The 21,024-nt window shown below is 43.1% G+C and overlaps 1 protein-coding gene across 3 annotated transcripts in view; it reads left to right on the forward strand.

Annotated features, from left to right (window-relative positions):
• The window catches only part of LOC106606837 (potassium channel subfamily T member 2), a 64,788-nt gene that overhangs the window by 31,760 nt on the left and 12,004 nt on the right, over positions 1–21,024 (forward strand). The window contains exons 2-12 of one of the 3 annotated variants that reach the window (XM_045720096.2): positions 1,217–1,333; positions 1,605–1,688; positions 2,342–2,436; positions 3,287–3,467; positions 5,216–5,380; positions 6,004–6,140; positions 6,838–6,901; positions 7,388–7,496; positions 19,443–19,551; positions 19,992–20,048; positions 20,585–20,737. In XM_045720096.2, the coding sequence (XP_045576052.1) occupies positions 1,262–1,333; positions 1,605–1,688; positions 2,342–2,436; positions 3,287–3,467; positions 5,216–5,380; positions 6,004–6,140; positions 6,838–6,901; positions 7,388–7,496; positions 19,443–19,551; positions 19,992–20,048; positions 20,585–20,737 (1,226 nt within the window). In that variant the 5' untranslated portion in view covers positions 1,217–1,261. The remainder of the gene's footprint in view (positions 1–1,216; positions 1,334–1,604; positions 1,689–2,341; positions 2,437–3,286; positions 3,468–5,215; positions 5,381–6,003; positions 6,141–6,837; positions 6,902–7,387; positions 7,497–19,442; positions 19,552–19,991; positions 20,049–20,584; positions 20,738–21,024) is intronic. The other 2 variants (XM_045720097.2, XM_082976450.1) reach the window with 2 other exon arrangements.

The raw sequence follows: 21,024 nt of genomic DNA on the forward strand, positions 1-21,024 counted from the left end.
GTACCCACATTTGTTTTTTGGGGGTGGGACTCAGTCGGTGTCTCAAATTACTGTTAGAATAGTAGAATAACCAAGGTTCAATTTCAAAATGTGGTTGTGCATCAGCAGTTTTTCTATTGTTATGTCTTTCACTGACTGTCACTCAATTCACCAGGTCAGCTAACGATTGTTAGATTGGTAAGTTAGTCTAGCCAGCTATCTAAACTTGTAGTAGGCATAATCATGGCCGAATACCGACCAAGCACGCAGGGCATGTGCCCAGTGGCCCTGATCTCTAAGAGGCCCCCATTGATTTTGTTGTTCACTTTCACTCAGATATCATTAACATGTGTAGAATTGCATGAAATGTGTTATAAAAATTGTTAAACTTCTCCCCGTGCCATGGCAAAATATGTAGAATTGCAGAACGCTTGCTTTAAAACTGCACCATTTTATCTACTCCCCCTGTCAAAATGGGTTTAATTGTAGGAAATTAACTTTAAAACTTAAATTCAAGAGGGGGGCTGTCAAGAGGGGGGCCACTAAAATGTTTTGCCCACGAGGTGGGGGGGCAACCAAATCGCGCTTAGGACCCCCAAAAGGCTCGGGCCAACCCTGTATTTGAGGAGCCTCAACAGGCTCTCCCTATTGAAAGATGCATGAGAGTGACTGGGATAAAGGAATCCCCCCCCCCAGAGAGAGGCAGCGTGTGATCTGATCCCTTCCCATGGAGGGTTACCCAGCATCCCTGCTCTTTGATGTACGTGGCAAACTGGCAGTGTGTCTATTGGTCTGTGGAGCTGTCACAGCATGGCTCACACTGCCTAGCCTGCTACAGTGTCAGTCAGGGGACAAGGAGGAGGTGGAGGTTTTAATGCTTAAACCTCATCGATATCTCTGTGGACATACACAAGGCCTGGCTCTGGCTGTCCACCCACACAAACCAGGTCTCCGGTTAGCTATAAGCAAGCTGTGGCTGAACACATAAAAAGCGACCTGATATTTGACATCTTAATTGTACAAGAAGCTTACAGACTGAAACCTGAGTAATGCCTCCTTTTTAAGTGGAAGTGAACAGATAGCAAAGGAGAGTCACCCTTGTCTGTGTCCATGTTCAACAGGGTAAACGTGGCCATCACATTCACAAATCCAGTCAAAGGAACACTTTATCTGGTAATCCCCGAAGTTGCCATGACAATGGAGTTTCTCTGACCTCCGTGTGTTGTTGTGTTTCCAGGGCAACGTTTGGGAGCAAGTGTTGCGTGTTCCCTTCATCCTGGAGATGATCAGTGCGGTTCCTTTTGTGATCACTGTGAGTCCAATCAAACGCATGCATTATGGAACATTATGCCTAGTGAGTAATTTGTTCTTTGATCGTGTTGTACAGTAGTTTCAACCCCGTACAGTGAATATATTTCACACAATATATAGGATGTTGCATGCCTGTGCTCAGTAAGATACTCTACCCTATGTTGTTGCTGCAAAATGCTCCTTCCCCCACTGGCTATTCTTCCCTTCAATATCTCACCAAACCTACAAAAGATATGGACCTTTGATGAGGCATGATGATGAATAAATGCCGTTAGCACTCACCAAAACACAGACTGAATCTCTTTCTCCTTCAGGTGATTTTGCCCTCCCTCAGAAATCTGTTCATCCCTGTGTTTCTCAACTGCTGGCTGGCCAAACATGCCTTGGAGAACATGATAGTGAGAAAATGCATATTTATTGCTCAGTTTATGTCACTCCGTCTCTCCATCTCACAACTGTTCTCTCAGGTGTCTCTTTATCTCATCTCTTCCATTGTTTCTTTCAGATTAAATCTCTGCACCTCTTAAAAACATTGCACTGTTCTCTCTTTCTCTTTATACCACAAGTTTTGACTCCCACTCATTCTTACAGATGCAAGTGCATGTATTCTCTATTATTTTCTTGTATTATACACATCATATTCCTTTTGTCCTTGTCCCTCAATTATCTTTGTTTTCTTCTCTGGTTTTTGGGACATTATGAAGATGCAATGGCTTTACACTTATCCTCCCCACATCACAACACTATCTTTTTCTTATCACCCTTCTCTCTCACTCTCTGCCCATGTTCTCTCTCTCTCTCTCTCTCTCTCTCTCTCTCTCTCTGCCCATGTTTCTCTCTCTCTCTCTCTCTCTCTCTCTCTCTCTCTCTCTCTCTCTCTCTCTCTCTCTCTCTGCCCATGTTTCTCTCTCTCTCTCTCTCTCTCTCTCTCTCACTCTCTGCCCATGTTTCTCTCTCTCTCTCTCTCTCTCTCTCTCTCTCTCTCTCTCTCTCTCTCTCTCTCACTCTCTGCCCATGTTTCTCTCTCTCTCTCTCTTTCGCTGTGTTTCAGAATGATCTGCACCGGGCCATCCAGCGTACTCACTCAGCTATGTTCAACCAGGTCCTCATCCTCATCTGCACCCTGGTCTGCCTCATGTTCACCTGGTGGGTCACCACAATCACTGCTAGCAATCACTGGGAGGAAGAGGGGGGTTTTCCTCTACTTGAGCCCAATGGCAGGTATAGGAGTGGTGTAGCAGTATTAAGTGGTTGGTAGAGGCTAGCTTTGAGTAATAGCCCAGGCTGATATAGCATAATATTAGGTCCTGGAGGTCTGAAAAGCTTCCTGGATGAGCCTGGTTGACCTTATCACTACTGACAGCACAATGTTGACTCAACCGGCCCTTCAGCTCTGGGTAAACACACACTAGTCATATACACACAGTGCACAAACACTTTGTACACACACCGTCAACAGATGTGCATGCCCGCACACACTACACACACACACACACACACACATGCATGCACACACACACACACACACACACACACACACACACACACACACACACACACACACACACACACACACACAGTAGTTCCCTCTGGTCTTCTTATGCTTACTTCCTCCTTCCCACCTGTCTATCTCTCTCTCCTCCTGTTCCTCCCCTCCCCCTCTGACTCACCTCTGAATGCCCATCATAATTGTCTTTCTTCCTCTGCTTAATCTCTTCCCCTTCTACATCAACCTCTCTTCACCTCTCCATCACCTCCATCCTTCTCTTCTTCTCTCTTCAACAACTCTCCTTCCTACTGTCCCTCTTCTCCCTCTTCCCCTCCTCTTCCTCCTCTCCTTCCTCTTCCTACACCACCAACACCAACGTCCTCATCCTCTCCATCCACCTCCTCCTCCACATCCTCCTCCTCCATCTCCACCTCCTCCTGCACCTCTTCCTCCTCCTCTGCTTCTTCCTCCTCCTCCACCTCCTCCACCACCTCCTCCTCTCCTCAGTATATGTGGGATCCAGCACCTAGAGCGAGCAGGAAACAACCTGACTCTGTTTGACTCGCTCTACTTCTGCGTGGTCACCTTCTCTACCGTGGGCTTCGGTGATGTCACGCCCCGGATATGGCCTTCTCAGCTGCTAGTGGTCATCATGATCTGTGTGGCGCTCATCGTGCTTCCCATACAGGTGAGGGGAAAATCCCAATGCTGTTGTTGTTTTCATTGTATTTTTATGGATCATTTAGCTTGTACTATTTTCCAGTATATCTCCCTGATGTATTCCCCACACATACGGCTGAGGGGAGAATCCGACTGAACAATAACATTGTACATCAGATATTCCAATTACACAGAAGAGCATGTGTAATTCACTGTTTCAGTGAATCTGTCATTTCCTGCCCATAGTAGTATCCCTCTCCTCTCCCCATGTCCCATTACTGTCATTTCAGTTGTGATAATAGGAACCTTTTATGTGTGTGTGTGTGGGGCCCTCACCTACTGTCTTTCTATCACTACCTCAACCCACCTACTGTCTATCTATCACTACCTCAAACCACCTACTGTCTGTCTATCACCACCTCAAACCACCTACTGTCTGTCTATCACTACCTCAACCCACCTACTGTCTGTCTATCACTACCTCAAACCACCTAATGTGCGCGTGCCCGTGCGCGTGTGTGTGCGTGTGTGTGTGTGTGGTCTGAGCCGCTGTACTATTGTGCTCTGGGAGACATGTTTGAGCAGGACAGGAAATGGCACACAGAGCCATGTAGCCCTCTCACTCCCTCTCCCTGTCTTTCATCCATAAATACCCCCTGACATTTACTGGCTGCCCAACACCTCCTCACCCCCTCTGAGTGTGTGGGTTTCAGCTGTGTCTGCTGTCAGGGAGAGGAGAGCCTCCAGTCTCCCTCCCTGCCACCCAACCTGTCTGATGCATGGGGATGCCACAGAGCACACTAACATGCAGTCAGCCTCCTGGTTTAAATATAACTGTTTATCACTATTATCACTACTTACCTACTGTCTATCTATCACTACCTCAACCCACCTACTGTCTATCTATCACTACCTCAACCTACCTACTGTCTATCTATCACTACCTCAACCTACCTACTGTCTGTCTATCACTACCTCAAACCACCTACTGTTTATCTATCACTACCTCAACCCACCTACTGTCTATCTATCACTACCTCAACCTACCTACTGTCTGTCTATCACTACCTGAACCTACCTACTGTCTATCTATCACTACGTCAACCTACCTACTGTCTATCTATCACTACCTCAACCTACCTACTGTCTGTCTATCACTACCTCAAACCACCTACTGTTTATCTATCACTACCTCAACCCACCTACTGTCTATCTATCACTACCTCAACCTACCTACTGTCTGTCTATCACTACCTCAACCTACCTACTGTCTGTCTATCACTACCTCAACCTACCTACTGTCTATCTATCACTACCTCAACCTACCTACTGTCTGTCTATCACTACCTCAAACCACCTACTGTTTATCTATCACTACCTCAACCCACCTACTGTCTATCTATCACTACCTCAACCTACCTACTGTCTATCTATCACTACCTCAACCCACCTACTGTCCATCTATCACTACCTCAACCTACCTACTGTCTATCTATCACTACCTCAACCCACCTACTGTCTGTCTATCACTACCTCAACCCACCTACTGTCTGTCTATCACTACCTCAACCTACCTACTGTCTGTCTATCACTACCTCAAACCACCTACTGTCTGTCTATCACTACCTCAAACCACCTACGGTTTGTCTATCACTGCCTCAACCTACCTACTGTCTGTCTATCACTACCTCAACCCACCTACTGTCTTTCACTACCTCAAACCATCTACTGTCCGTCCATCACTAATTACACTAATATAATTCTTCCCATCTGTAGTTTGAGCAGCTGGCCTTCCTGTGGATGGAGCGCCAGAAGTCTGGGGGGAACTACAGCCGATACCGGGCCCAGACAGAGAAGCATGTGGTGCTGTGTGTCAGCTGCCTCAAGATAGACCTCCTCATGGACTTCCTCAACGAGTTCTTCGCTCACCCCAGACTGCAGGTCTCTCCAAGAAACATTAACTAGGGCAGGGATGGACAACTTTGATGGGGGTGGGGCCTCAACAAATCTGATCTCATTATGAGGGGCCGCAGTGACTCGCTGGTCTGCGTACCTACATCTATATCCACACATGCAGTCATGCAGTCAGAGCCGAACCTAGCCTTATGGCAGCCGTAAGCAAAATGTTGGTCCCCCCCTTTAGCTACCCCCCTCTTGACAGCAGAGAAAAAAAAAGGTTTTGAGTTAATTTCCTTCAATTCTACACATATTTTCATTGGGTAGATGAGATACGGTGTGACTAACGTCTGTGTGCGTGTGCACGCAGTCGTGTATTCGTGTGTGTGTGAGTGTGTGTACATCTCTGTAATCCTCTCCAGGAGCTGAAGCAGCTGAGGTTAAAACAGGGGATTCAATCAGCATTAGTATAGATCAAACAACATGTTTTATTTTCAGGAGCAGCTGGGTGAGGGTGTGTATGTGTCTTCATAATTGACTGAGTGTGTGAGAGAATATTTGTGTGAGACCCTCTCTGCCCTCCCATTAACCCCAGAGTGTGTGTGTGTGTGTGTGTGTGTGTGTGTGTGTGTGTGTGTGCGTGTGCGTGTGCGTGTGTGCATCTATAGGACTACTACGTGGTGATCCTGTGCCCAGCAGAGATGGATGTCCAGGTGCGGAGGGTCCTCCACGTGCCCCTGTGGGCACAGAGGGTCATCTACCTGCAGGGCTCCGCCCTCAAGGACCAAGACCTCATGAGGGCCAAGTGAGTCCCCTGCATCGGGCCCCCACTCAGGCGCCCAAAATCACAGCCGTGCTACAGGAAAAGTAAAGGGGGATACCTAGTCAGTTGTATAGCTGAATGTATTCAACTAAAATGTGTCTTCTGCATTTAACCCAACCTCTGAATCAGAGAGGTGCGGGGGGCTTCCATAATCAACATCCACGTCTTTGGCGGCTGGGTAACAGGTTAACTGCCTTGCTCAGGGGCAGAACGACTGATTTTTACCTTGTCAGCTCGGGGATTCGATCCAGCAACCTTCAGTTACTGGCCCAACGCTCTAACCACTAGGCTACCTGCCGCCCCTCCAGGGGCCCCAAACCAAGACATGCATATCTCAGGGGCATATCTCAGAGGGTATGTTTGACAGTTATCAGGGCAGATAGCAGTTACAGTACACTGGCTCTGTTAAATAAAGACAGCAAATAAAATGATTGTATTTTCTCCTCCTTGTCTCTTCTGCTCCCCTGGTAGTAACTCGCAGTGAAGTAGTGTGTGTTTGAAGGACAAATGTATTGTTCTATTGTCCTGTTCCTCCTTTGTTCTCTCTCAAAAACATGACAACAACAACATCCACCCCCTCTCTCTCTCCTCTCATCCTTTCATCTCCTCCTCCTGCCTCTATCTGACCTGTGTCCTGTCTTGGCCTGACCCCTCCTGCTGCTCTACTAACTGGCTGTAGGATGGACGATGCTGAGGCCTGTTTTATCCTCAGTAACCGATTCGAGGTGGACCGCTTCGCTGCTGTACGTTCCTCAATCTCCTTTTAATACTTTTAATCTCCACAACGCCACCCTCCTTCTTTTCCTGTCCTCCACTCTTCTTTCCCTCCTTCACAGCTTTCTCTCTCTACCTCTACTATATTTTTATAAAAATGTAAATGATCATCCTAAGAACTATTTCACAGCAATTATTTATCTTCTTATTTTACCCTGGCTCCTATTTTCCTCTCTGCTTTGCCGTTCTTAACAGACTATTTCACACCTGTGACATAATTACGGGAATTTGAGGGAATTTTCCTTTCTGGTGTGACTGTAGGCGGTTAGTTCTGTTGAAAGCTCCGTGCCCTAGTTGAAGAGGCTTATCAGGGGGATTGTACATAGAGGAGATACAATCTGTGACTGTGGTGGAGCTACTTGTGCTGCTAATGATTTGAGTCGCTTTCTTGCTACTCTATCCGATCCTCCCTTCCTCCCTCTCTTTCTCTCTCACTCTCTCTTTTTCTCTACCAGGATCACCAAACCATTTTAAGAGCCTGGGCGGTGAAAGACTTTGCCCCAAACTGCCCCCTGTATGTCCAGATCCTCAAACCTGAGAACAAGTTCCACGTCAAGTTTGCAGGTCAGAGCACTGAGTGTGGGATTTGTTGGGATGGCTGAGCGTGTGTGTGCGGTAGTGTGCCTATGGGTCTTTTTATACATAATGGGGCCAATGTGTGACATTGGGATAAATATTTTCAAATGGTTTAAAAAAATAATAATGTAGTTCCACATGTGTACCTAGAGGAATAAAAGGTAATATATGCAACTTGGCCCATAACTCCACCTATACAACAACGTAGACCTAGGACTATACCTCAAGGACTTTCAGGGACTTTTTCAAGTACTTCATTGTAATTTTCATGGACCTCAATGTTGTACAATTGTATATGTTATATACTTATAGGGCCTAATATAGAGCCTAATCCCCCCAAAAAGCTAGCAAAAAGTATCAATAAAGTAGACCATTACCACTAAAAAATTATGCTTTTTTTCCCGATGCAAATGCATTGATATTCAAATTATTATTACATGATAAAATATGTGATAATAATGTGGACATTGCCTGACTAAATAAATTGGATGCATGCATGGCGACTTTTCTGTAGCGTCTGTGGCCGACGCAGGCACACATAATACATCCATGAATAGCGGTAACATTACAATCTCACCACCGCTTTTTTTATACTGACAAAGTGACCAATAACCAGGTTCCTTTTTTAATGGAAGGATTTGTATGTATAGTCAAGTTGAAGAGAACATTAGATGTTGTCGTCCTAATAATAACTGCACGTGGTTTTACGGCAACAGTAGTCCAACGCAACACCCTTCAATTGAAAAACTGATAAAAAATGAAATCACAGATAATGAATTATAAGGGAGCAGGAGAACTTATAAATGATCTACAATAATTACAAGGTCTTTTAAAGCACCAAACTGAGGAAATGTCAGATTTTCAAAAAAACATTGGAAAAAAAAACCATCTGGAAACATGAGCTCATTACCTTGATGCTTTCTCTGTTAAATCTAACAAGACCCTGCTGTGAATCAAGCAGACAACAACAGATGATCAACATCAATTCGCTAGGGATATTAGATCCAACATGAATCCAGGCACAACCGTCTTCACCCGCATAAGGAATGAGACACCAAAACACATTTTTTTCCAGCCCAGCCCTTGGGCTGTTGTTGCATCGCATGCGCGATCACAACAGCTGTTCATCACTTGACTCTCATTCAGAAAATTCCTTCCTGGATCAGATGATGATGTGTGAAAATAAAGCAGCGCAACTAATCAGCTGGACACACAAGTATTATTCATAATTACTGAAGAACCACGTTAATGACAGTATCGATTTAGGTTTTAACTATCAAGGTAATACTCTTTCGGTTAGAAATCACATCATTTTGGAGTTTTGTGCCCATGAAAACTGTGTTCACCCCCTGATATAAGGAGACACAAAATGTTATGTAGTTACACTGCATTTCTGAGATTTCTATACAAAAAACTGTCCGACTGCCAGATCCAGGATTCTTACAGGGTTCAAGTTCAATGTTTCACTGATTAATGCTTAATATATAATATAACGATAACTTACACTTCCATAAATGCAAGGACAGAAAAGTAATGTTTTATGTCACACGATTACGGACAAATCCGTCAAGACACCAACCATGATAAAGGGTTAAACATAAGTTTTAAATCAACTGGTGAATGTTATTGAGTATAGCTGTGATTCCCCTTATATCTTAATGTAATGACTTGAAAAAAATGGACAGATTATTATCAATGATTTATCAACAGCTGTAACAAGTTGTCAAGTGTAGGAAATCCCCCTAGTTTAGAGAAAGACCCATATGTGTCTTTCTCTGTTCCAGCATACTATGAACTGACAGCCATTTCCCCAGAGTTTCTGGTCTGCTTGATTAAGGGCCTGTCTCATTTTCCACCTGAGCACCTCCTGTGATTTGTGACAGTCTTTGCAGGTGTATTCTATGCATTTCCTATCAGACAAGATAGTATAAAGCAGTATACCCATTCCATTCTCTCCGGCTCTCCCGTGATGGACAGGTTGTGTTGGCAGTGTGTCTGGGAGGAGTAATTTTATTAGCATGGACACTTTGCCTCCTGGGAAACAAAGCCTTTTCCTGTTCAGCAAACCGCCATAAAGCACCCATCAAGCAGCACTTGTTAGGAATAGGAGAGAGAAAGATGAGGAGGCAAAGACTTCACTTTTCCCCTTTTCGTTCTGTATCTCTCTCAATTCAATTCAAAGGGGCTTTATTGGCATGGGAAACATGTTTACATGGCCAAACCAAGTGAAGTAAGCAATAAATAAAAGTGAGAAGAAACAAAAACAACATCAACCAAAAAATATCACAATTTAACAGTAAACATTGCACTCACAAAGGTTTAAAAAATATAAAGGCATTTCAAGTGTTATATTATGTACAATGCTTTACCAATTATAGTATGAGTAGTAGGGGAAGATAAATAAACATATAAATATTGGTGGTATTTACAATGTTGTATGTGCGCCACTGGTTGCCCTTTTCTCATGACAACCGGCCACAAATCTTGCTGCCCGGATTGCACATTGTGGTCTCTCTCTCTCTCTCTCTCTCTCTCTCTCTCTCTCTCTCTCTCTCTCTCTCGCTCTCGCTCTCGCTCTCGCTCTCTAGCTCTCTCTCTCTCTCTATCTCTCTATCTCTCTCTCTCTCTCTAGCTCTCTCTCTCTCTCTCTAGCTCTCTCACCCTCAATTCAATTCAAAGGGCTTTATTGGCATGGGAAACATATGTTTACATTGCCAAAGCAAGTGAAATAGATAATAAACAAAAGTGAAATAATCAATCAAAAATTAACAGTAAAAATTACACTCACAAGTTTCAAAGGAATATACACATTTCAAATGTCATATCATGGCTATGTACAGTGTTATAATGATGTGCAAATAGTTAAATCACAAAACGGAAAATTAATAAACATAAATATGGGTTGTATTTACAATGATGTTTGTTCTTTCTTGTGGCAACAGGCCACAAATCTTGCTGCCGTCTCTTTTCTGGATTTTGATAATTAGCGGGTATCGGCCTAATTCTGCTCTGCATGCATTATTTGGTGTTTTATGTTGTACACAGAGGATATTGTTTTGCAGAATTCTGCATGCAGAGTCTCAATTTGGTGTTTGTCCCATTTTGTGAATTCTTGGTTGGTGAGCGGACCCCAGACCTCACAACCATAAAGGGCAATGGGTTCTATAACTGATTCAAGTATTTTTAGCCAGATCCTAATTGGTATGTTGAATTTGATGTTCCTTTTGATGGTATAGAATGCCCTTCTTGCCTTGTCTCTCAGATTGTTCACAGCTTTGTGGAAGTTACCTGAGGCTCTGATGTTTAGGCCAAGGTATGTATAGTTTTTTGTGTGCTCTAGGGCAACGGTGTCTAGATGGAATTTGTATTTGTGGTCCTGGCAACTGGGCCTTTTTTGGAACAGCATTATTTTTGTCTTACTGAGATTTACTGTCAGGGCCCAGGTCTGACAGAATCTGTGCAGAAGGTCTAGCTCAGTGGTTCTTAACCTTGTTGGAGGTACTGACCCCCACCAGTTTCATATGCGCATTCACCGAACCCTTCTTAATTGGAAAAATAAAATTCAAACATAGGTATATATTTTACTGGTGCACAAAATGAACCGTGCATCAACATCAGTGTTCAAAGAACAAAACCATTAAAACATGATTTTCACACAAAAACAAAAACATAATAATGAATATTTACTGCAAATCAGTGTGACTTCTGCTGTTGCCTTTCAGAGACCAGTTCAGAAATGCGCGGCTTCACCTTGGCAAGTGCCACTCTCATGTCATTTTCGCAACAAAGTCTGTTCCTTTTCTTCGTTTTTATGTCCAGCATCCTCGAAAAGGATTGCTCGCAAAGATATGTTGTAACAAACGGTATGAAAATCTCCAGAGCTTTCTTAGCAATAACAGGGTACGTTACCATTTGTTGACACCAAAACGTTGAGAGCGTTGTTGTTCTGAAGAGTTGCTGTTGAACCTGGCTCTGCTGAATTTCAATGATTTCATCGAGGTATTCATCATTGACATCTGTTGTCTCAACACTAAACGTGAACGGCTGTCTCACCCATGCTGGATATGACTCTCTTGTAGGGAAGTATCCGTCGAGAGACTTTGCAAGCTCATCTAAGTGCGTGGCAATTGCTTGCTTCAGTTCCGCGGGGAACAGAAATGTCTCCGATTCCAGATACATCTTCGATCTTACTTACACAGTCGTCCAGCAGGGGAAAGTTTGCGAAGTTATCGTTCTCTGTTCGTCGTTTCCATAACGGTAGCTGCTGCTGTGGGCCCTCCTTGGTTGGGGACAGAAGAACCAGATCATCAGCAAACAGTAGACATTTAACTTCAGATTTTAGTAGTGTAAGGCTGGGTGCTGCAGACTGTTCTAGTGCCCTTGCCAATTCATTGATATATATGTTGAAGAGAGTGGGGCTCAAGCTGCTTCCCTGTCTCACCCTCATGCCAAATTGAGTCAGAAGCTTTTTTGAAATCAACAAAGCATGAGAAGACTTTGCCTTTTGTTTTGTTTTGTTTGTTTGTCAATTACGGTGTACAGGGTGAATACGTGGTCTGTCGTACGGTGATTTGGTAAAAAGCCAATTTGACATTTGCTCAGTACATTGTTTTCACTGAGGAAATGTACAAGTCTGCTGTTAATGATAATGCAGAGGATTTTCCCAAGGTTGCTGTTGATGCATATCCCATGGTAGTTATTGGGGTCAAATTTTCCTTTACTTTTGTGAATTGGGGTGATCAGTCCTTGGTTCCAAATAGTGCAGAAGATGCCAAAGCTGAGGATGATGTTAGAGAGTTTAAGAAAACTAATTTAAATTTGTGGTCTGAATATTTTATCATTTCATTTAGGATACCATCAACACCACAGGCCTTTTTGGGTCGGAGGGTTTGTATTTTGTCCTGTAGTTCATTGTAGCGCTCTCTAACTCTGTCTGTCTCTCTCACCAATATCGCACTTCTCTGACTTCATCCTCGGGAACGTCAAACTCAATCCTATTTCCCTGCTTTCATCCAAGCTGTCTCAATTAATGATTCATATTTTATCCCATTACATTAGTCAAGGAAATCCCGTTTCTGTCTACTTAATATGCTTCCTGTAGGCAGGGAGTCATCTATCGGTACTGCCTTACCTTTTTACAGTCTGAATTCCATCTGAATGCATTGGTTTGTTATTAGTTTAGGCTGGGGCATTACCAAGGAGATGGAATAACATGAAGCTGCTTTTTCTCTTCTCCTATGTCTGCCTATCTCCTCTACTGTGCTGCTTCTCTCAGTCACGTACCAGTCCTGGAGGTCTGAGGAGAGCTCTGTGGCGAGGTGATTTCTGATTGGTGCTGTAGGGCAGAATGCTGTATGTTACGGTATCGGCTAGCCAAAATGACCTGGTCTGAGGCAAATGCTGGTGTTTGAGGGGTACTTGAAATGTCTAATTTGCATATCTTTGATGTGATTGGGGAAGGAATGCATGTGCAGTACTGTGGGAATTAAATCAAACATTTTTGTGCAAGGTTTTAATTCCTTTCATCGTGTTTCTTCAGACATTTTCTTTTCAGATAAATAAATTCAGTTGTGAAAAGAAATGTTGAATGTGTTCCAGTCTGGCTCTCTTGGTATTAAGTGGAGGAATGTGTCATAGATAGAAAACCTACTAGTGCTTCTACAGTTAGCTTGCATACGGGATAGTAGCTACATTAAATAGAGCTGAAATGCTTCCTGAATCACAATGAAGACAACATCACAGAGAGGAATGGTTTTGCAACATTTCAATTTATCCCCCAAAAAAATAAATTAATGCATGTGAGTCAATTTAACAGACACAGCCAATCTCTTCATATGAACACAACAAAGCCACTACTTAATACAGTTTCCTTCGGTGCAGCAATGGGCTTTTAGTGGCGTGGACAGGCACGTTGTGACAGGGTGCTGAATTCCCTCGTTAAGTGCCAGTGTGGGTGGCACTAATGAGACGCAGTGGAGACTTGATTTGATCCCCACAAATAGCTTAACAACTGCCTAATGTCTATTATATTAGATCATATACACTGAGTGTATAAAACATTAGGAACACCTTCCTAATATTGAGCCTTTTGGCCTCAGAACAGCCTCAATTCATTGGGGCATGGACTCAGTCCATGGTGATGCTGGCCCATGTTGACTCCAATGCTTCCCAGAGTTGTGTCAAGTTGGCTGTGCAAACTTGATACACATGGGAAACGGTAGAGTGTGAAAAAATCCAGCAGCATTGCTGTTTTTGATTCAAACCGGTGTGCATGGCGCCTCCTACCATAACCTGTTCAAAGGCACTCAAATCTTTTGTCTTGCCCATTCACCCTCTGAATGGCCCACATACACAATACATGTCTCAATTGTCTCAAGGCTTAAAAATCCTTCTTTAACCTGTCTCCTCCCCTTCATCTTCACTGATTGAAGTGGATTTAACAAGTGACATCAATAAGGGATCATAGCTTTCACCTGGATTCACCTGGCCAGTCGATGTCATGGAAAGAGCAGGTGTTCCTAATGTTTTTTTTACACTCAGTGTATGTTGGGAGGCTGAGAGGCAGAGAGAGCAGACTGCCACTCAAGTTCTCTCTCTGTGTGGGAAGGATCAGAGGGGGTTTATATGAATCAGAATTGGCTTGTGGGTTGACTGGGTTGCATGGTGTTAATTGATTTTTCCTGGCCAAATGTTGAACAACAATGACCTGGTGTGTTTCTGGTGGGCTGAGCTATATTAGCCTGGTCACTTACACATACCATCACACAATAACTGCATGCTGATTTAATTAGGGTTGCTGTTTGGGCAGACCTGCAGTAATTACTATCTGCTGCCAGCGTGGGAGTTCACCTCGCACAGAGACACACACAGAGACACACACATACACGTTTAGCACACACAGAGACACACACACGTCCTTCACACACACACACACACACACACACACACACACACACACACACTGACCAACTCTCCATACCAAATGTATTTAAGATTGTCTGTGCTTAAACTGGAACATAGTGGATGCACAGTAACATGCTATACATGACTTTGGCTCTGCGCTTCACAGCTCTGTATGGGTTTTGACTGACAGCTGTTCTGAACTTGAGCATCTGTAAATTACGATGAATCTTATGTATTTTGAAAGATGAGACGTTGAGGATTATAATAAATACCACTTTGATGTCATCGAAGCAAGCCAAAGACTCGTGAGTCCAAATGTGCACTTCACATTTCCATATCATAAAACTGATGTCATATACAGTGTCAATGTTTCTGATCACTATGTTTGATGTGCAGTTACAATATGAGATGGTGTTCTACCCTGGGTTGTCCTGAACAGAATGAACCTGTTGTATTATGAAGAACATTTTCCGCATCTGAATGAACTCATGACTCCATTCTATGCACACAGCACGACCTGCTTTTCTGAATTGCATTGTGAAAGCCTAACACTGTAAGATTGTATTTTATAATTTAGCTAGTCATGTTGGCAATAGAACAAGCTTTCAAATGATGCCCACCTGACCCAGATTGTGATTTATAATGGGCCGTTTTTGGTTGCGTAAACAACAACAGTAATTGTGTAAAGGCAGGGATGCAGAGCTGTGTTCCAACGTGCTCTATTTCCTCAACGGCACTGCTAGGAGAGCTAAAAAAACACCTTATAGTTGAAGACTCTTTGAGTGCATTGAAATGACTTAGGAACTGTGCCCACACTGGAGAGGTGTGTGGCCACTTGAAGACATCAGCTAATCCTCTCACTCAAACCCTTGTCATATTTTTGTGTTATGTTGCACCTACCCCACATTTTCCAGAAATATTCTTATCATGTTACTGAATGTATCCAGAGTATTTTTCATTTCTATCATGGTATGCATATGCTTTCCATATTTTATTCTGTAAGAAACATTTGAATTTAGCCCTATCCATATAGGTCAATTCCCACGAGTTTAAGGGATTTTAATAATGATGATGAAAATAATAATAATAATATATAGTATTTATATAGTGATTTTCAGGGACCCAAAGTCACTTTACATACATTAGGTAGGTAGTGGTATACTACAGTCCGCAAAAACAATACAGTTATTGCTATAATATAAACCAACATTTTTTTCTTACTACAGTATTTATACTATAGTAAACTGAAAATATTACAGTATACTACAGTCATATCTGCAAAACTATAGTAAATACTAGAGTGTTCACTGTAATATTTACTATAGTGAATACCACAGTAAAGTCTGCAAAAACACTACAGTGAATACAATTTTGTTTTTCATTTGGGTACATATTATGATCCAAACATTCTTTCTATCCCACTATGCATGTCATTTCTACAAATATTATCATCATCAACAACATTTTCCTCTCTGTTGGTGAGTAATGGAAGTAAAGCTGCTAGACAGAAACGATCTGTGTCTCATTGCTTTTAAGTGGTTACTAGCTACTAACCTACTCCTGAGGCACGAGAGGCTGGATAATTCTAGCTACCAAAGTTTCTGTCGACTATCAATATGCAAAGCACATCTGGGCATTTAAGGCCAAGATCTCATTTGTACCAAACACTGAACCCCTAATAATATCTGTCCACTGATGACAGCATATAATGTAATAAAGAATTACACAGCAGGGAAAATGACTGCTCCCTGAGACTCATTTCATTGGTCATAACTCTATATTGTTTTTTCGTCACAATGAGATGAGAGAGAAGGTAGCAGAAAAACAAGAGAAACAGACAAGGCAGGAGCAGTGAAGGTGGAGTGATGGGTGTTATCTATGTTTGTTCAGGTTGGTTCCGTTTTCTCCCTCCTTCCCAGGCATTTGCTAAGTGTGTGAGAGTGTGAAAGGTTCTTTAATAAGATACTGCACTGCAGGGGTGTTGCCAGGTCCCCTTAACCCCAAAATAAGATATAGAGCAAAGAAATACAAAAACAACTCGGAATATAAACTGAAAAGGTAAAAAATAACCCAGAACATAAACTGAAAGGGTAAAAACAACCCAGAATGTAAACTGAAGGGGTAAAAACAACCCAGAATGTAAACTGAAGGGGTAAAAACAAACCCAGAATATAATCTGAAGGGGTAAAAACAACCCAGAATGTAATCTGAAGGGGTAAAAACAACCCAGAATGTAAACTGAAGGGGTAAAAACAACCCAGAATATAATCTGAAGGGGTAAAAACAACCCAGAATGTAATCTGAAGGGGTAAAAACAACCCAGAATTTAAACTGAATGGGTAAAAACAACCCATAGCGTAAATTGAAGTCGGTAAAAACAACCCAGAATGTAAACTGAAGGGGTAAAAACAACCCTGAATGTAAACTGAAGGCGTAAAAACAACCCAGAATATAATCTGAAGGGGTAAAAACAACCCAGAATGTAAACTGAAGGGGTAAAAACAACCCAGAATATAAACTGAAGGGATAAAAAGAGACAATGCCTTAAGGAGGAGAGGGGAAAATAATCTGACATGACAGGAGTTGACTGTCTATTTGACGAATGTATATTTATTTATCTCTAATTGCATCCTGTTGTGTTGTCAAGTAAGTGCCATTGAGTTAATAATAGATGAAATCACAGTGTAAATTCACCTGATGCAGCCTACTTGATGGAGGGAGGGAAGGAGGGAGCATCTGGGTAAATTATATGTGAGATTAATGAAGATGTTTTAATTCCATCAGATTTAATTAGTGTTCTGCATAAACCACAGCGTTTACACTTAGCTAACAGGCCAGACTTCATCTCAGCCTCTGACTAATGTGGCTTTAGAGGCTGACAAAAATCCATACACACACATTCTAGATGCCACACACACAGGCACATATGCACACACACACACACAACACACACACACACACACACACACACATATGCACACACACACACACATATGCACATGGATGCACACACCTATATTCTTACAGGCACACACAAAGGCACACACACAGACAAATGATCAGACAGACAAAGAAATGCACTCACTCTTGCACACAGGTACAGCAGAGGAGACAGAGCATGTTTGACCCACTACCTATCTGTGAATACACATCCACTAGACCACCTTTACTCCACACACAGAGATGCATATAAAGCTCTCCCTCGCCCTCCATTTGGCAAATCTGATCATAATTCTATCCTCCTGATTCCTGCTTACAAGCAAAAACTAAAGCAGGAAGTACCAGTGACTCGCTCAATACGGAAGTGGTCAGATGATGCGGATGATACGCTACAGGACAGTTTTGCTAGCACAGACAAGAATATGTTCCGGTATTCATCCAATGACATTGAGGAGTATACCACCTCAGTCATCAGGTTCATCAATAAATGCACTGACGACGTCATCCCCACATTGACCATACGTACATTTCCCAACCAGAAGCCATGGATTACAGGCAACATCCGCATCGAGCTAAAGGCTAGAGCTGCCGCTTTCAAGGAGTGAGACACTAATCTGGACGCTTATAAGAAATCCCGCTATGCCTTCAGACAAACCAATAAACAAGCAAAGCGTCAATACAGGATTAAGATTGAATCCTACTACACCGGCTTTGATGCTCGTCGGATGTGATAGGGCTTGAAAACTATTACAGACTACAAAGGGAAACCGAGACACAAGCTGCCCAGTGACGTGAGCCTACCAGACGAACTAAATGCCTTTTATGCTCGCTTTGAGGCAAGCAACACTGAAGCATGCACGAGAGCACCAGTTGTTCTGGACGACTGTGTGATAACGCTCTCGTAGCCGATGTGAGCAAGATCTTAAACAGGTCAACATTCGCAAAGCCGCAGGGCCAGACGGATTACCAGGACAAAGCCATATCTCAGACTGGCCAATAAAACGAAAAGATTAAGATGGGCAAAATGACACAGACGCTGGACAGAGATATGGCTTTTTCTTTGCAACTCTGCCTAGAAGGCCAGCATCCCGGAGTCGCCTCTTCACTATTGACGTTGAGACTGGTGTTTTGCGGGTACTATTTAATGAAGCTGCCAGTTGAGGACTTGTGAGGCATCTGTTTCTCAAACTAGACACTCTAATGGACTTGTCCTCTTGCTCAGTTGTGCACCGGGTCCTCACACTCCTCTTTATATTCTGGTTAGTGCCAGTTTGCACTGTTCTGTGAAGGGAGTAGTACACAGCGTTGTACGAGATCTTCAGTTTCTTGGCAATTTCTCGCATGGAATAGCCTTCATTTCTCAGAACAAGAATAGACTGATGAGTTTCAGAAGAAAGTTATTTGTTTCTGGCCATTTTGAGCCTGTAATCGAACCCACAAATGCTGATGCTCCAGATACTCAACTAGGCTAAAGAAGGCCAGTTTTATTGCTTCTTTAATAAAAACAACAGTTTTCAGCTGTGCTAACATAATTGCAAAAGGGTTTTCTAATGATCAATTAGCCTTTTAAAATGATAAACTTGGAGTAGCTAACACAACGTGTCATTGGAACACAGGAGTGATGGTTGCTGATAATGGGCCTCTGTACACCCATGTAGATATTCCATTGAAAATCAGCCGTTTCCAGCTACAATAGCCATTTACAACATTAATGTCTACAGTGTATTTCTGATCAATTGATGCTATTTTAATGGACAAAAAATTGACTTTTCTTTCAAAAACAAGACATTTCTAAGTGACCCCAAACTTTTGAACGGTAATGTAGACTTGGTACCGGTACACCCTGTGTATAACCTCGTTGTTGTTGTTTTATTGTGTTACTTTTTGTTATTATTTACTTTCATTTATTTGGTAAATATTTTCTTAACTCTTTGTTGAACTGCTCTTTTGGTTAAGGGCTTGTAAGTAAGCATTTCACGGTAAGGTCTACACTTGTTGTGTTCGGCGCATGTGAGAAATAAAGTTGAATTTGATTTGATTACAGTATACTGAGTGTTACTGGTTTGTCTCCCCTGCTGCCTTTGTCTGCAGATCATGTGGTGTGTGAAGAGGAGTTTAAGTATGCCATGCTGGCCCTGAACTGTGTGTGTCCTGCTACCTCCACCCTCATCACCCTGTTGATCCACTCCTCTAGAGGACAGTGAGTACACACACACACACACACACACACACACACACACACACACACACACACACACACACACACACACACACACACACACACACACACACACTCTCTTTTTCCAGTGGCCGTGGGTGGTACCAGACAGGGGCAGTGAAGTATGTCCTTTGGCCTAACAGATGCTGTGTACATTGAGCTGTACAGAGCAGGTTAATCATGGTAGATAGACTACTGACCTAAAGTAAACCCAGACCAGTCATGATCCTCTTAAACCCAGACCAGTCATGATCCTCTTAAACCCAGACCAGTCATGATCCTCTTAAACCCAGACCAGTCATGATCCTCTTAAACCCAGACCAGTCATGATCCTCTTAAACCCAGACCAGTCATGATCCTCTTAAACCCAGACCAGTCATGATCCTCTTAAACCCAGACCAGTCATGATCCTCTACTTTCAGAACAGCACCCCCAGAGGCCTTCAGGCAACGTGCAGGAGCCTTCCAGCCCCTCAACAGGTCAGTGTGTGTCACTGTCCTCCTAAACCACCGACAACTCCCTCCCCCTCCTTCCGTATCCCTGATGTACGGTGACATTAACTCGGCCAGGCATGCTGTCCCCATGAAACTGTCCATCTATTATTTACAAACGACAGTTGTTTCTGTAATTGCAGTCCTTCTCATATCCCCGCCACCCACAGCCACACTCTCCTCCCCGCACCCTTCCTTTCTCACCTCCTGTTTCTCAACTCATCCTTTCTAAAGGCTGACAAAGTGAACACAGCCCATGTGTGAAACTCTCTCAATGTGTAGCGTTCAGCAGCGTCTATCTTGGCAGCTGTATTGCTCTGATAGTGTCTGTGTCCCTGTGTGTGTCTCAGTGCTGATTGAGTTATTGATTGGTTTCTGACACAGTTGTAAAGTGTTAACACTGCAGCCTTGAGGGGAAGTGTCTTTGATGTGGGGTTGATGCTGAAAGGGAAGCTGCGTGCAACACTGTTTAAAAGGTCAACTCTGTCCCCTAATGACCAATCCATTCCCTGATCGTGTCTCAGGGAGGGCGGGCCATGCTCAGCTGACCAGTGGCAGCGCACCTACCGCCGCTGCTCGGCCAATGAGGTGCATCACATTTGTCTGGAGGAGAGCAAGTTTTTTGGGGAGTACCAGGGGAAGAGTTTCACCTTTGCCTCCTTCCACGCACACAAGAAGTGAGTCAATAAGCAGACATACACAAAGTTTACATTTGACATTTTAGTCATTTAGCTGACACTCTTAACTACACACACCCACACACCACACACATTTGACATTTTAGTCATTTAGCTGACACTCTTAACCACACACACCCACACACCGACACACCACACACATTTGACATTTTAGTCATTTAGCTGACACTCTTAACTACACACACCCACACACCACACACATTTGACATTTTAGTCATTTAGCTGACACTCTTAACTACACACACCCACACACCACACACCACACA

This window comes from Salmo salar, chromosome 06, assembly GCF_965601325.2.
Source record: "Salmo salar chromosome 06, fSalSal1, whole genome shotgun sequence".
NCBI classification, from domain to species: Eukaryota; Metazoa; Chordata; class Actinopteri; order Salmoniformes; family Salmonidae; genus Salmo; species Salmo salar.